We start from the raw sequence: 15,481 nt of genomic DNA on the forward strand, positions 1-15,481 counted from the left end.
AGGCTTTTTAGATTTACCATTAAATACATGACTGGATGCGCGTTGAATTTTAATGCATCATGAATAATGATATGGCGCTGCAATGTCGGCAGCCTTTAGTAATGCAAGGGATGTCCGTATTTTCAGATAATTACAGAAGCATAGGGGGAAAAACATGAAAGGCTGTGTTGGCAACTCCACTTAAGTTGGGAGGCTTTTTTTCCAACCCCACTGGTGCTCACTGTACACCAAACTATTGATTGGTGTTGTTGTAGGCCCTGTTAATTAAGTGTCTCTTCTCGCCTCTGTCCCTGGAAAATGATCCCACCACACATTAAACGGGAACAAGAACCGTTGAGTTTATCAAATGCCTTTTTTTTTTTTTTTTTGAACCGGCTTTTAATAAGTGCATGTCGGCGTGCAGCGGCTTCCAATACATTATACAATGCTTAGTGTCAAGCATGGAGGCTATAATATAGGAGAACAAGGTTCTTCTTTTCTTTCATTAGTTATTGAAGTCTCCTCATATCAGAAGGACTCATTAGACACGGCGCAGACATATGCCACGACTGGGAGGCATATGAGGAGTCATTTGTAAAAGCCCAAAGGAGCTCCGCAATGTCACACTCAGTTCATTTGTCTTTTCTCCCCCTCGCAGGTTGTTTGGATGTGTCTTTTGTGTCAAGCCTTTCTGCTACTTGCTTTGGAAGGAAATGAACCTCAGAGGGTAGCCAGGAGCCCCGTCTGAAATACAGTCTGTTTTTAATCAAGCAGCCTTGGTATCAGCCATCAGAGGCAGACCATGATGTTCCTATTAGGCTGACAGAGGCTGACTGATACAAGCTACCGGAGTCGAGATGTGTTTTCCTCCTCGCTGCCGCCATTGCTCAGCGTCCACTTCTGCATCTCCATCAAAGAGCCCCTCTTTTGATATCTGTTTCTGTTCAGCGTTCCTCATAAAACATTAAAGTGGAGAGCATGTTGTTTAGATAGATGCCTGCTATCCAATTTGTTAACTTTGTGTTGCTTCGGAGTCAAATGTTGTTGCATTCAGTATTAGGCTCGGCTTGGCTTTGGTTCTGGGCTGCAGAAGTGGCAGAAGTGGTTTTCTTAGTTGCTGAGCACACACTGAGAAGAAAGGACAAGGGCGGCATTGAAACTTGTTACACAGAGATTCCTCTCTAAGCTGCCATTGTAGTTGGTATATGTCAGAGGTTCTTGGCGTCTTTTTTTATTTGTTTCGTAAAGCTTACTGACACACTGAATAAGATGAATTATTCAAGTGTGATAGTGGAGAAGGCAATTATGTACTTTTCCTTTTTCTTACACTTTGAGCTCCTTTTGAGTTGCAAAACTCCTTGAAACATGCAGGAACATTTTACTTAGATTTCTATACACTACCCCATAAAGACTTGCTCTCATATTCTTCATATCATTGCTTTTTTTTCGGGATGTACAGTAGACATCAATATGCTGTTGGATGCACCGGGCATTTCCTGCTCTTGTGATGTGATGAGCACTAACTAGCTGGGGGATATCCAGTGCCTGCATTATTGGTTTATCATTGCTTCTTTAATAAGCCTTTTCAGAGAGGGCAAGGTCACCTTGAGACACTGAGGAAATGAATGGAGCCCCTGGTTGGGCGTGAAAGGGGGCAGGCAGCCATCTTCCCAGGCAGCTGGTGAGTCCAAGCCTGTCTGGAGATCAGGGTTTTCAGATGTGAGACTTCTAAGAGGTTTGATTGGGGCTCTTTCAGTAATCTCCCCATCTCTCTCTGGATCATTTGCATCCATTTTTCATCAATCTTTGTGTGAATTCTAAGATATGAAATATATGCCCAAGGCCAGGCCTTTATGCTAAGAAAATCTTTTCAACTCCCTCCTCTGTACTCACGCTGAGCGACGGTTGATGTTCGATGACCAGTGACACAATTTTATCCTTGAGAAGATTATAGCTGTGTTACATTCCCATGCTTGTTTATGATGAGCGGATATATAAGTCGTTCTTTATTCTGTGCTTCTGTGCTGAGATCGATTCTAAGTGGATGGTGACACAAGTTAGTGTTTAGGTGTCCAAAAGATGAGATTAACTCTGTAGCACCTGGATTGTATCTACCGTTGGAGATGTGAACTAAATCAAACATTAAATAAATTGGGTTCTTTGATGTATAACATACAGTACATGCTAATGTTCATACCACTGATGGTGCCATGAGTTTTAATCTGTGTGCCACTCATAAAAATGACTTACCTCACATAGGTTTCATTATCATAAGCTACAGGCTGTCTTCCGAGTCCTGTCTAAACGTCATCAGAACTCTGCCTGTCCATACATTATACATGTTACATGTGTTAGATACTCTAAATTATCAGATAGCTGTTGTTAACTTTGCAAATCTTTGGCCAGTATGAGCTTCATCACATAATTTCAGAGTCACATTACTGCTTTAGCTCTCATAAATTCCATCTCTTTTGCTACTTAATTTTTTTATTTTTATTTATTTTTTATTAGGCACATATTAAAAATACATATAAACACAACAAAAACAAAAGTATATGTAACACATTAGATTAAAAAAGAAAAGAAAAAAAATGACTGAGTCATGCCAAGGAAACCCCAAAAAACCCTCAGGGGGGCTTGACTAGTAGGGTTCCCTTAAGTCAGTTTTTAAGAGCAGTCAAAACAGCAATTAAACATAAAATAAAAAGCTAATGCAAAAACAATGATTTAGAAAGGACAATGTTAGGTTATTCATTCAACAGTATGTTTTTAACAGACTTCTTAAATGATCTTGACGAAAGTTTTACCAGGTGAGGAGGAAGTGAATTCCATATCCTGGAGCCTCTGTGTGTTATTCTAAATTGGGATGAAGTAGTCCGTGATTGGGGGGGGGGGGGGGGGGGGGGGGGCGGCGAAGCTGAAAAGCTGTTCGTGTGGGATAGCTATGAAATTGATTATTTGCTGTAAAGAAATTATTAAAAATGATTATGGCTCAGTCCAAGCATTGAATATATTATTACATATGTGAGTGATGCATGAACAGCTTTAACTAGCAAAACATGTGCAGCACAGAAGCATGTGTAAGATATTGCTTTATTTTGTAGACATCTACTCAATTTTAACATATAAGGCTCATGTGACCTAGATGTTTGTAACCACTTCTGGGTCTTTTAAACAGACAAACGATTCATTGACATAAAATTTTTCAGTGCATCAGCTGATTTGTAAGCTGTTTGCTTCTTATATAAGTTTCACGGTGAAGGCGAATTCCTAATAACCAGGATACGTCGCAGTGTCTCAGCTGGCTCCAGTGCATGCCATCGATTTTCAGTGTTGCAGGCTTGAATCTGACTCATGACCTTTGCCACACGTATCTCCTCCTTTTCCACCCATTTTCCTGTTACCCTCCACTGTGGACAGTGGACACTGGAATGGGCAGATAAAGGCACAGTATGGTTCTACAATTATCAAACCTGTGAAGGAAAAAGATGCAGTCCCCTGTTGATAAATGCCCAGGGAGTCTGTATTTTGAAGAAATGGAGCAGAAACCACTGAGAGAGAAACACAAAAAGCCTATCTCCACTGTGGACCAGGTGGGTCCCGGCCACTATCTGGCTTCAGTAACCTCGTTCAACGGTGTTGTTGCCAACCAAGTCCAAATGCCAGTAATTCCAGTATTTAGGGATTTCCCTTGCTCCAGCAAGTCACACAGCAAGGGGAAAAGCTGTTTTTTTTTTTTTTCCTCTGGTGAGCACCAGCTAATGAGCTCAGCTTCGCTTTAGGTGTGTGTGTTACATGGTTGGAACTGCCTGTAGTGCTTCCAGTAGGTAGTGGAAGGAGCCAGTGGGCATGAATGCAGCAGCTCTCCACCATCATGCCCCTCAGCCCCTTAAAACTGCCTGATAAATAGCAAAACAGTCCTATGAAAAATTTGCAAGAAGCGCTTTCTTTCTGTAGTTAAGCCATTTTTATGGGATCGTTAAATGGCTTGGCTCTTACTGGCCCGTTCAGTAATCAGAAATTCGTTTTCTTTTTAGCATCGCAGCTCAGCCTCATTTTTGTGAAATGAGCACAAACTGTGAAACCAATGTTATGTGTTGTAGACACAAATTATGTGAAAATTACATTCCCCCACCCTGAATTTGATAATGTGATAGCGACATGAAATTGACATACCATTTCTGAGCGTTTATCACATTAAAATATTAGCTGACAGCTGAAGTCAGGCAAGTAAAACTGCTTCAGTCAAGGGATTTGGTGTAGGCAACTAAAATATGGTAAAGGTCAAAATGTATGTATCATATATAAACATATACATTTAAACCAAAAAAGTTTTCTTCTTCACATTTGTGTTGCTGATGTAAACATTAGGAGGATTACTTGCATTCTCAGTTAGAACAGCATTTAAAAGTTATGATAAGCAGCTCATCAGCAAGTCCTGTGTTTCTAGATTCTATGAGTATATGGCCATGATTGATATGCTGAATGAATGAACAAATTAATGAATAAATACCAATAAATTTGAATTTATTGCAGGTATCATTCTTGTCATTGCCTCAGTTTTGGATGCATTAATACCTCTGGGGATCGAGGGAAAGTTTGAAACGCGTTAAATGAGGCACCTTATTTGTCCTTTTCGGTCCAACAAATGCACACCATCCATCAGACTGTCTAGCATCGTTGTTTGAGCATCACACTTCTTGTGGAATGACCTGTCAGCTTCTTAAATTTATTTGGTCTTATCTGCGGCTTACCTGTGATGTTGTGAAAACAGGGACTTAAATCTTCCTCTCTGCCACCATGACAAGTTACCTTGACCCCTTATGCAAAGCTGACTTCAGGAAACACGACATGTTTAGGTATCTGTGCTGCTCCTGCACCTGAACATACAGTAAATCTCATAATGTGGGCCGTATTCACTTTAATCTGAACATTAGAAATATGCTCTGATAAGGAGCAGGAAAAAAAAAAAAAAACATGGAGGAGACAAAGCTGATTTGCAAAAATGGATGGCTGGATGTCATTGACTTGCAGTGGCTTTTGCAGCCTACAGAGTACTGGCGCTTGCAGGCAAAGCAACAGCAAATGTGATAGATTATCTTATCTTACTCTACAAGTAGCAACATGAGAACATGACTCTATTTGTGCTGCTTAACTAGGTTACATTTTCCTTGGTGAGGTTTTTTTTTTTTTTTTCATGGCGACAGTGTAATATGTAATTTGCTTCTGTAATAACACCACAGACCTAATGATAACTTAATTTAGCCGCATAGATAAACAGTGCATTGCATCAGGTATAGAGATCTAACTTTCTCCCTGTAATTGGACTTGATGATGAATGGCAGCGTTGGTCCTAATGTGGCAGTATGGTTTCATCTTGGGCCTCTGGCTCTCTCTGGCTATTATCTCTATCCCGTGAGGATACATTGTGTCTGAGCCTTTGTTGGCTCTGCGCAGTGGAGTGGAGGACCTAATCTATTTATCACAGGGGCTGCGTGACCACCCAGCCAGGCTGCTATATCGGATCATACCAGGCTCCCTTGTGCTCTTCCTCTGGGGAAGGAGGAAGCACCGATGTAACATGCAGCTTCACACCTGTCAAACAGTGCTGGGGTCACCCAGCCCTGAGATATGGAGCAGGGAATACAGCACATCTAAATGTATTTTGTGCTTTGGCTTACCCAAATTCTTACATTTAAAAAAATCCGGGATTATATTATATGCTCCAAGACTTACAAATTTAAGTCTTAGCATTTGCTCAGGAGGTGCATTAAAGATGTTTTAACAATTTGGTAGGTTATATTTAATGCACTACACAGTGGCCTTCGCTGCCTTTATTGGAGCCCGTGTGTACACAGAGCATCTCAGTTGCATATTTCTGCTCATACAGAGGCTGCAGTTCAGAGTTAATCAGTGTCATGAATGTGGCATGTGCCTCACATCTGCAGCGCTTGGCTGCTCCTTTTCAATATGGCCTCCATGTGTACAATGTTTCATTTTGTGCTCATTACACCCGCTGCATAGAGACACCAAATCTTGCGTTTTAACTGACGTTTCCATGACAACGTGCCTTTTGAAGGAGTAGAGGTGAGGTGCCTAGTGTACTTTGCCTTGAGTGGATTTTCAGATCCAGATGACTCTCAGATCCCACCGCCACCTGAGGATGGGGGACGAGGCCATTTATGGAAACCACCTCCTTCCTCCTTCAGCAACACGGGCCGACCGGCGGGCAAAACAGCAGTTTGTGTTTTTGCTGTCACAGTGTACAATTTGGGATTCAGGTAGTTGATTTCTTTCCCTGGTTTTAGTCAGAGTATCTGTCCTCCTGCTTGTTGGACAGAGGAGCTGGTCAGGCCAAATCCATTAGAGCCAAGTGACTGAGGTCATCCACAGGAGAAGGAAGTCGGTTCAAACACAGACACAGGCTTGGCCATGCTAAACACCGAGCGAGCGGTCATGCAAGAGATCTAATGGAAATCAGGGAACTTAGGCGAGTATTGTGCGCCACTGATTTCTCATCCTGACAGCGCTGACAACTGGACACATCAGGGACGGCTTCCCCTCTACAGTGTAGTTAATGAAAACACCATCTCCTGTCACTGACACTCCATCTCCGACATAATGGAGCTTTGGGTATCAATATGTGAATGTCCTGTAGCGGTGAAAATTAATCTCGGGTGCCTAACCTGTGCGATGAGATGTGTGAATAATTCACAGCATCTTGTTTATCTGACCTTGGATGTGTGTGTGTGTGTGTGTGTGTGTGTGTATGTGTATGTGCGTGGGTGTGTGCGTGCATGCATGTGTATGTGTTTGTTTCTCTAGCTGGGAAGTGCTCCGCTTCCTGTTGTCAAACCTGCGCTGGTGGATGGAGGAGTATCGTTTTGATGGTTTCAGGTTTGATGGAGTGACCTCCATGCTGTATCACCACCATGGCATCGGTAAGGCTAGTTTATATACAAAGCACATTTCAACAACTGTGTGTTGTCATGGCTGGATAGTGTGTGTAAAGCATGACATTCTCCTCTCCTTCAAACCCGTCCTGCAGAACAGCATACATTAGCATTTTCACTTAGGACCAACAGGAGCGTCCGATTTTGTGTGCTGAAAGGAAAAATCGTCTGTATTTTTGGCACTTTGTAGACTAAATGATTAATCGATTAATAGAAAAATAGATTCATCAGAAAATGATTGATAGATTTAATTGACAGTGAAAATAATTGTTAGCTGCAGCCCTACTTCACAGCTCATTTCAATAAAAGAACAATACATTTTCAATTATGCCAGTGGCCTTATTAATCTGTATTACCCTGTGTATCGAAGGGCCCAGATTATTCAGTTTCCATCATTTTGTTTTAAAGTATTCTGTGGCTCAGGTTGAGGAGGCATTCATCATGATGTCTTCCAAATAACTGGAGTTCATTTAAAAGGGTATTTATCGAATTAATTGGAAAACAAAGTGCTGACAGGCAGAACAGCGGTAATACTGGACCTGACTGGCCAGTATCACCACCTCCTCTAATTGAAATCAGTCCAACCTGCTACATGGAAGCTCTCCAGTGGGTCTGTCAGTTCAAATGCTACAAACTTAGATGCTCGGGAGGATTTTATCAATTATTCACTACAAGAGCCACTCAAGACCAAGTCCAGTTTCTGTGGGAAAAAAAGGAACAGATTTTTCAAACTGCAGTATAGCAGCTTCGAATCTGAGCTCTCAAACAAAATCGAATCGTGTCATTAAACACATTTGATCATGTTCGTATATACAAGCAGAATAAATTAAATTCTTATAGTAGGACTCCTTTTAACCTATAGAGAACTTGGCATTGCATAATAATACCATGTAAGTAGTTCATAAAAATCTCCCTAATATGTAATTTTGCTTAAAAAAAAAAAAAATGTAAATGCACAAATGTAATACTGTAGTTAATGCACAAGAAACATATGTTGTTGTTTTTTTTTAATATAGATATTATTTAATATTTTTATTTTATTTTATTTATTTTTTTAGGATATGAAAATGCTGTAAAGATCACATAAATAGTGGTTCATCCTAAAACAGGCAGTGGAAATGCATTAAGCAGCTACAGTCACACATTCCGGCAGCGTGTGTGATTGCGTGCCGCCACTAATGCTGCGCCAGGAGAAAATTAACAGGGTCAAGTCTATCTGCCATGTTGTTTACTGAGTGAACCTGACGTGTTTATCAAAATAAAAGTATCGCCGTGCTCATGAACTAAAGTTTCTCTTATTTTTTTCCCTCGATAGATACATAGATTAATACACTGCAGTGATGTCATTAAAAAGGGTCACTGAAGACATTTATTTATGTCTTTTACGTTTAAGCACAACGCATAAAATTGCCATACATTTGAAATAATAGAGTCGCAGCAGGATGAGGTGCGGAGTGAAGGATTTCAGCAGGAGTGCTTGAATGGTACATAGGATGTTTACTCTCTACGTGGGTGTTTACTCCTCAGGCTCAGGCTTCTCAGGGGACTACAGCGAGTACTTTGGCCTACAGGTGGACGAGGAGTCTTTGGTTTACCTGATGCTTGCCAATCACATTTTACACACCCTTTATCCTGACTGCATCACCATCGCAGAGGTAACACACACACACACACACACTTAACATCCACTTACTTTGCAATGACACTGCCCAAAGCAATTATTAATGAAAGCACTTATTAGTGAGGCATACCTTACTCAAGTATTTATTGGTATAATTAAGAAATAATGCGCATGTAAATGGGATGTCGCTGCTATAGGAGTTTTTCTCCCCTAATATATGGGTTGTTGAGTCGTACTGATGTGATCTCAGTGCATTATATAAAACAGATGAAAATGCTAAGGCTTGCCGCTGGGGAAGAAAATATAATATGAAATTGTGTGGCTTCTCCCGAGGATGTGTCAGGGATGCCTGCACTCTGCAGAGGAGTGGCAGAGGGAGGACTTGGTTTTGATTACCGTCTGGCTATGGCCATTCCAGATAAGTGGATCCAGGTAAGACTCGGCTTCTTTCCAATCAACCTCCTTTTCTTGCCTTTTATGATTTTTTTTTTTTTTTTTTTTTTTTTTTAATTTTGCCTTTTTCTCGCACCTTTTACTGACACTGCAAGCCTTCATTACTTCAGGTGTACTCACGCTGAAACTACTATTTATGCTACAAATGGAAAACTAAATAAAACTAAAAACTAAAGCATTTGCTTTCAGAGGATGGATGAAAGATAAAGCAAGTGAGAGGGCATGTTGGGAGCAACAAAACACCTTTGTTATATTTTAAGTTTTAAGTTCATTTTATGTAAAGCTTTCACATATAACTTGTGTTAAGCAAAATAGGGCCATGAGTAATCTTTACTTTTCCTTGAAAAAGGAAACAGCCTGCACACGTCTGCTCCAACAGCAGCTTTATTGGACAATGTTTCGAGCACAAAGGCTCTTGGTTATGTCAAACTTGTGGAATTTGCCACACCTGCATCGAGACAGACTTGATGCAACATGCAGAGGGAGCAACAGCACCAAGCTAGTTATTGCCAATAAATCGGTATATACAGGCAGCATAAGCATAGGACTAGAACATATAAATAGATCATATCATCTCATATATTTCCCTCAGTGTTCCTGTAGCTCAGAGTAGTCAACTTTTACTCCATAATATGGACACAATTCACTAATGTGATTGATTCAAATGTTTTGCAAACTTTATTCCCTTACTTATTATTTTTGGTAAACCCAGCAATCTGTTGCAAAGTAGAGTTGATCTGCCCTCACAAAACTCTGCTGCTCGTTCTGGACCAACAGTTTAGCCTATGGCAAGCGATGCTGACCAGTAGTCTGATCCTGTGGAAACCAAATGTCAGGTGGCAGTTGGAGGAAATATCAGTTTGTTGCCCCCAAAGCTGAACAGCCCAGAGCAAGGTTCTCGACCCTGACCTCCGTAAATTTGCAGCGTGGCCGACCGAGTGATGCTGCAGTTCAACCCTCTTTGCGGACCGTGAGTGTGCTGTTGCCAGGGAGGGCAGAAGCAGCGATACAAATTCATTTGCAAATGAACAATCGTTCATAACTTTGATATGAAACACCTTCATGAACACAGTAGCACATTCAGAAACTCTGAAGTCATTCACTGAGGAATCGGCTCATAAATGTTAGCAATCAGTCAACTTGAATTTTGAAGATTTTTCGGCTTTTATGAAAAAAAAAAAAGTGTTGCAGAGTCAACACAGCCCTCCATACTGTACTTTAGATGTGTCTGCTGCTTTTTTTCACAGGGAGCTTTGATGGGGCTTATCAAATTGAAGTGGGTCTTTGTGCTTTTTGTAAATCAGTGCTGATTTATTTTCTTTTCTTCCTTAATGGTACCTGCAGTTCAAATGGGAAGGTCATTATTTATCCCTCACAGACACATAGTTAAAGCATGAATAAATGATGGCAAAGACGTATACCGATAATTGTTCCTGAAAACAATAGCATTTGACTCATCATTCCCTGAAAGTGACTTTTTTTTTTTGACCAGTAAAATGAAAACTGTCAAAGTCCTTGCATGCATGTACATTTTCATTACATGCAAATGACTAATGAAGAAAGGCAGGCATTCATGGTTAAATTCCTTTTGTGATGCTTTCTTTTTAAGTGGAGGCATTTCAATAGCCTGACAGTCACCTTTACATTTCACTTTGCTTCATTATTCAGTCTGAGATGTCTGTCCTTGGGAGAGCTTTATATGATGCCAAAGTAGAGATTATTTTGCAGTTTTGAGTTCAACGGTGTGTTGGTTTTCCACAAGCAGCCACACAGTCTTAATAGTTGAACAATCAGAAGTCCTGCTTTCCCGAAAACAAGAAACAAAACTGCGTCCCGACAGGCTTATCTGCCTATTCGTGCTGTGTGAGGAGGAGTTTGTTGGGAAGAGTGAAGGCCTGTGGGTAAATGCCCTCTTGTACAGCCATGCATTTTGTCCTTTTTTTTTTTTTTTTTTTTTTTTGCTAGTGTCTACTGCCTTGATTTTTGTGTTTTTCCACGATTGGTTGAGCTGACCATCAGTCATGGCTACTTTCTGGTTTATTACATGTCATTTATCTGATGCATAATAACACACAAAATAACAGATTCTGTATGTAAGAGGAAAAAAAAAAAAAAAACACTGAATTTTCAGACTTGGCGCACAGGAAAGCCTCGTCATCAACATGACCATCCAGACTTTTTGGACACCGAATTTTTTTGCATATCTGAGGGCACAGGAGGCTTATTTATCAAGACTGTTGTGCACACAGTCACAGTAAGCTGAAGGCCAAGTCACACCAAAAGATTACCGAGCAGCATGCAGGATATTTCAAAGCAATTTTGGCACTGAGGTTTGAGAAACATGCATGTGACAAGTGTTGGGCTTATTTCCTTTAAAGAAAAACTAATGTAATACTCCATTACTCTGTTACTCATTTTAAAAGTTTAATCATTTCTCCCTGGGAGCAGCAATTTCTTACACTGCTCCGAATATTACTCCCCCAAATTGGTGTTTGCTGTCTCTCTTGACTTCAAAAATGAGCATTCTGTAACTCAAATACCTGCCTGTGCGCTGAATGATTTAGGTAAGCATATCAGCTGTCCAGTGGTGTGTTCCTGCAGCTCGGTACAGTTGGAGAAATGAGAATACTCGCACCGAGATAAAGTCAGCTGTCTCATCTAGGCTGGCTCTGCGCATGTGCGGGTCAACTGAGAGGACACAGCACATCTAATGCTTGTCAGGTTTAAGCTGCACGACACAGCTTTATACGTTAGTGGCTCTAAATGACAGAAAAATTTAAAGTGCAATAGCCCAGGAGTCATGTAATGTAACATAAACTGCACACAACACACTCAGTGCTCACCAGCTCAGCCGGTCTGCTATCACTTGTTTTTGTCTTGAAAGGAACTCAAAAGGGTGAGGAAGAGAAAGATACAGTCTGTCTCTCAAAGCACTGCTGATTAGCCGCGTTTCACCCTCAAATTTCGGTTCATCGCGTCCTGCGGGAGGAGAGGTGTCCATACTTGACATGAGAATTTCACTTGGGCAATCAGGGCTAATCTGCGGGGTCTCAGTTAATTGGGTTGAGATGCACTTCTCTTGTAGCCGCACTCGGTGAGCAAGGCCAGCAAAGAATCATGCTTAATGGAGCTTTAATACTCCAATTTAAAATCAAAATGAGTAAATTACACAGACCAACAGCAACTAATTGTGAGGCAAATGACAGGTGATGGGGGTGGGATGCAGCCTTTGGATAATTTTGTTTCAATCAGGTACTTACCGTCGACACAGTCATAACAAATGTATGCTGATCTGATGCTGATTGGACTCATCTGTTTGAACCATTTGACTTTATAATATTAATAATAACAACAATAATGATGATTACTGTTTTTATTCTAAATGTATTCTAAATTATTATTATTATTATTCGATTATGATTTGATTTTAATTGATTTAGAGCTAATAATGGCCCACTTGGCACCCACTGCACTACTGGCTGCCCTGCAAGGACCTTCAGTCTGGTCCTTGCCAAAATTTGTTCCATTTTTCCTCTGTTGGCTTCTGGGAGTTTTTTTTTTTTTTTTGAGTTTTTTTTTTGACTGCTAGGTCAGGAGGTAACGTTTTATTTTCTTTCATCTGTGAACTTGTAAAGCTCTTTCAGACTGTAACAGTGATTCAGGTCTCTAAATGAACTTAAACTTGAATTTGACCTTGACTAGTTTTTTGTTAACTTTAGTCATAACTTATTAATGACAATTAGCTAATTATGAATTATTCCTCATTAATAATTAAATAATCAACAACTATGTATAGTGATTTAATTATAAATTCAATGTTACTGCTGAAATGAAACAAGAAATTTTAAATACTGCTGTGTGAAAGTGATAATATTACTGAGTAATGAGAACTGCCTGTGACTGCAGGGTCTCCAGCTGAAATTCCCAAACCGGCTGGGAAAATCTGGGCACCAAAGTGAATAAAAAAAATATTCTCTCTCCTTCCAAAACTGCTGCCAAGGTACCCTTGGGCAAAGCTCTTCTCCCTAAATCACCCTTGTGGGTGTATTCAATGGCCTGCAATGTTGCACTGCGTTCATACTGTGTTCATATTAGATGTGAGAGTCCATGAGGATGTGATTGTGAGACGGGACACCGCTGGGAGAATGCATGCACAGCCAGCAATCCTCTGCCATAAATAAAGGTTAATATATATTTCTTTTTCTGGAAGTTTGTTTTTCCTTGCCATCTACACTTGAAGTGATATTGTTGCTTGGATCTTCTCGCTCGCTGAGGCTGTGGGGTTTGATGCAACCTGTGCGCTCTGTTTTGGAGCGACGGTTGGCTCCTGGATACATGTTTTACCTCAGACCAACACATAATTAATAATGTATTGCCTTGTCTCTCTTGGCATTTGCTTATTCTATGTATTCATAACCATATATTACCAATGCGCAACAGTGCTTCTGTGAAATCGGCAAATATTCCTCAAACAATTTATTTGTAGGAAGAGACAGCGGGGCATCTCCGGGGACTGTGTGTGCTGGCCAGGATGTTGTGGACGAATGTGGATTGGTGTGTGCACCGTGTGTGTGTTTTGTTTGTGTGTGTGTTTCAGTGTGTAGGCATGCTTCAGGTGAGTCAGAGCTTTTTGTAGTGCTAAAATTCACTGGCACTTTGCATAAGAATTTCACACACCTGGGCCGCCTCTATGTGCTTTACACCACACATTACACACATCATTTGCTGTTTGCAATTGTTCTGTGGCATCGGCGGAAGAAATAATGACGGCAGGAAATCTAACAAGGTTTTCTGTTGCAAGATTCATGCAAAGCGCTATCTTTTTATCCACTGGTGTACGTTGAAAGTGATATTTGCTCATATTTTGGTTAAAAAAGCAAAGCAGAGTGTGTGACCTCGGCGCCGCATGCATCCTCTCACACTACAGTTTCTTGTGTCTCTCGATGGGGGAAGTCTATGCATCGTTAATCAAGTCTGTCTCTCACAGCGGTGGTTTTTACTCGGTAGCAGGGAGGGAGAGGGGGGGCAGAGGGAGGGGGCGAGAGAGAGAGAGGGGGAGAGCGAGCTAGTCCCAGACTTGACCTTCCTTAGTGATGCCGGCTCTAGCTGTGCGGCAAGCGGTGCCGTACCGCTGAGACGCAGCCTCCTCCACGGTTACCAGAGGTTTCACAGGATTATCCTCAGGACGCCTCTGGAGAGGCTGTTGCTGCCGTTACTTCTCAAACAATATTGCTTGCGATGCAATACTCGTTCACACAGCTTTTTTTTTTTCTTTTTCTTTTCGTTTTTTTTTTTTTTTTTTTTTTTAAATTAAATTTGTTGCTTCCCCCGAGGAGACCACGCCATGTGAATCGTAAAGCTGGAGGATAGCAAGTGAACAGCGATATTCATGTATTTCTGTGCAGGGGAGCATTCATGTGCTTTCGAACATGCCTTGGTGTACCCAGTGAAGTGCACTCAGGGCTGGCCTCGCCTATTCTCACAGAGTGTCAATTAGGGGGGATTTGAATGGACTGAAGTGGAGCCTCCAGTGAGGTGTGTGTTGCAGAGAAAGAGACGTAGTGGTGATGGGGGACCGGGGGTGGGGAGGTGGGGGGTCAGAAAGACAGACAGCGATTGAGGAAGACCAAGAAACAGACAGAGAGAGAGAGACACAACAGAGCTTGTGTATGTGTGTATTTATAGATTCACGTGTGTGTGTGTGTGTGTGTGAATGGCTCTCTCTCCCAATTCCTTGAGCTGGGGCCTCACGCTGTGTTTCGTCCTCAGCATGACTGATTGATATGACTCATTTACTGGCTGCGGAAAGCTGTTAAGACCAACAGGCTGTGAAAAATTAAGATATCCTAATGAGAGAACCAGATAAGGCGCGCAGCACAACTTTGGATGATTCGATCTGATTACGACCATAAAATGCTGTCACTCGTAATGGATAATGTTACAAAAGCCCTCTAATTTAACAAGCACCCTTCCCTCCAGCTACAATAGATTGAGATGTAATTGAAACAATTAGAGGCGAAGGAGGTAGAGGGCCAGCTGGTCACAGCTAAGAAAAGAGAGGAAGAGAAGAAGTCAAAGAATTCTTCGCCTCCCCACTTTTACCCCCAGCTCTTCCGACTTGAACGTCCTCCCTATCAGTCATCCCAATTTTGCTTCCTGTCACTCCATTTTTCCTAACTGAATGAAAATATCTCTGCACAATTTCTCCTTCTATTAGTCTGAGGGAGGGGAAATATATATTTTGGTCTCGGTATCTTGCGTTGTCCGTCACAATGGAAGAGCAAACCTTTCAATTAACATGAGCTAATAAAATTCAGACTGCCTGCAAGCGCTGATGGAGATGGAATGCAGCTTGTTTACTTAAAGTACATCTGCGGCTGCGCCCCGCTCCCATAAGCGGCGCCCACTCTCTTTGACCCCCTCACCCGGAGTCACCCTCCGCTCGCCTCCTTTAACGGCGGCATTTCAGCTTTGC

At 41.4% G+C, this 15,481-nt stretch overlaps 1 protein-coding gene across 1 annotated transcript in view; it reads left to right on the plus strand.

The window, feature by feature from the left end:
• LOC115370258 (1,4-alpha-glucan-branching enzyme-like) overlaps nt 1-15,481 on the plus strand; it is a 94,466-nt gene that overhangs the window by 33,907 nt on the left and 45,078 nt on the right. Inside the window, exons 8-10 of the mRNA XM_030067194.1 lie at nt 6,805-6,920; nt 8,460-8,587; nt 8,887-8,985. Of these exons, the coding sequence (XP_029923054.1) occupies nt 6,805-6,920; nt 8,460-8,587; nt 8,887-8,985 (343 nt within the window). The remainder of the gene's footprint in view (nt 1-6,804; nt 6,921-8,459; nt 8,588-8,886; nt 8,986-15,481) is intronic.

Source organism: Myripristis murdjan, chromosome 13, assembly GCF_902150065.1.
Source record: "Myripristis murdjan chromosome 13, fMyrMur1.1, whole genome shotgun sequence".
NCBI classification, from domain to species: Eukaryota; Metazoa; Chordata; class Actinopteri; order Holocentriformes; family Holocentridae; genus Myripristis; species Myripristis murdjan.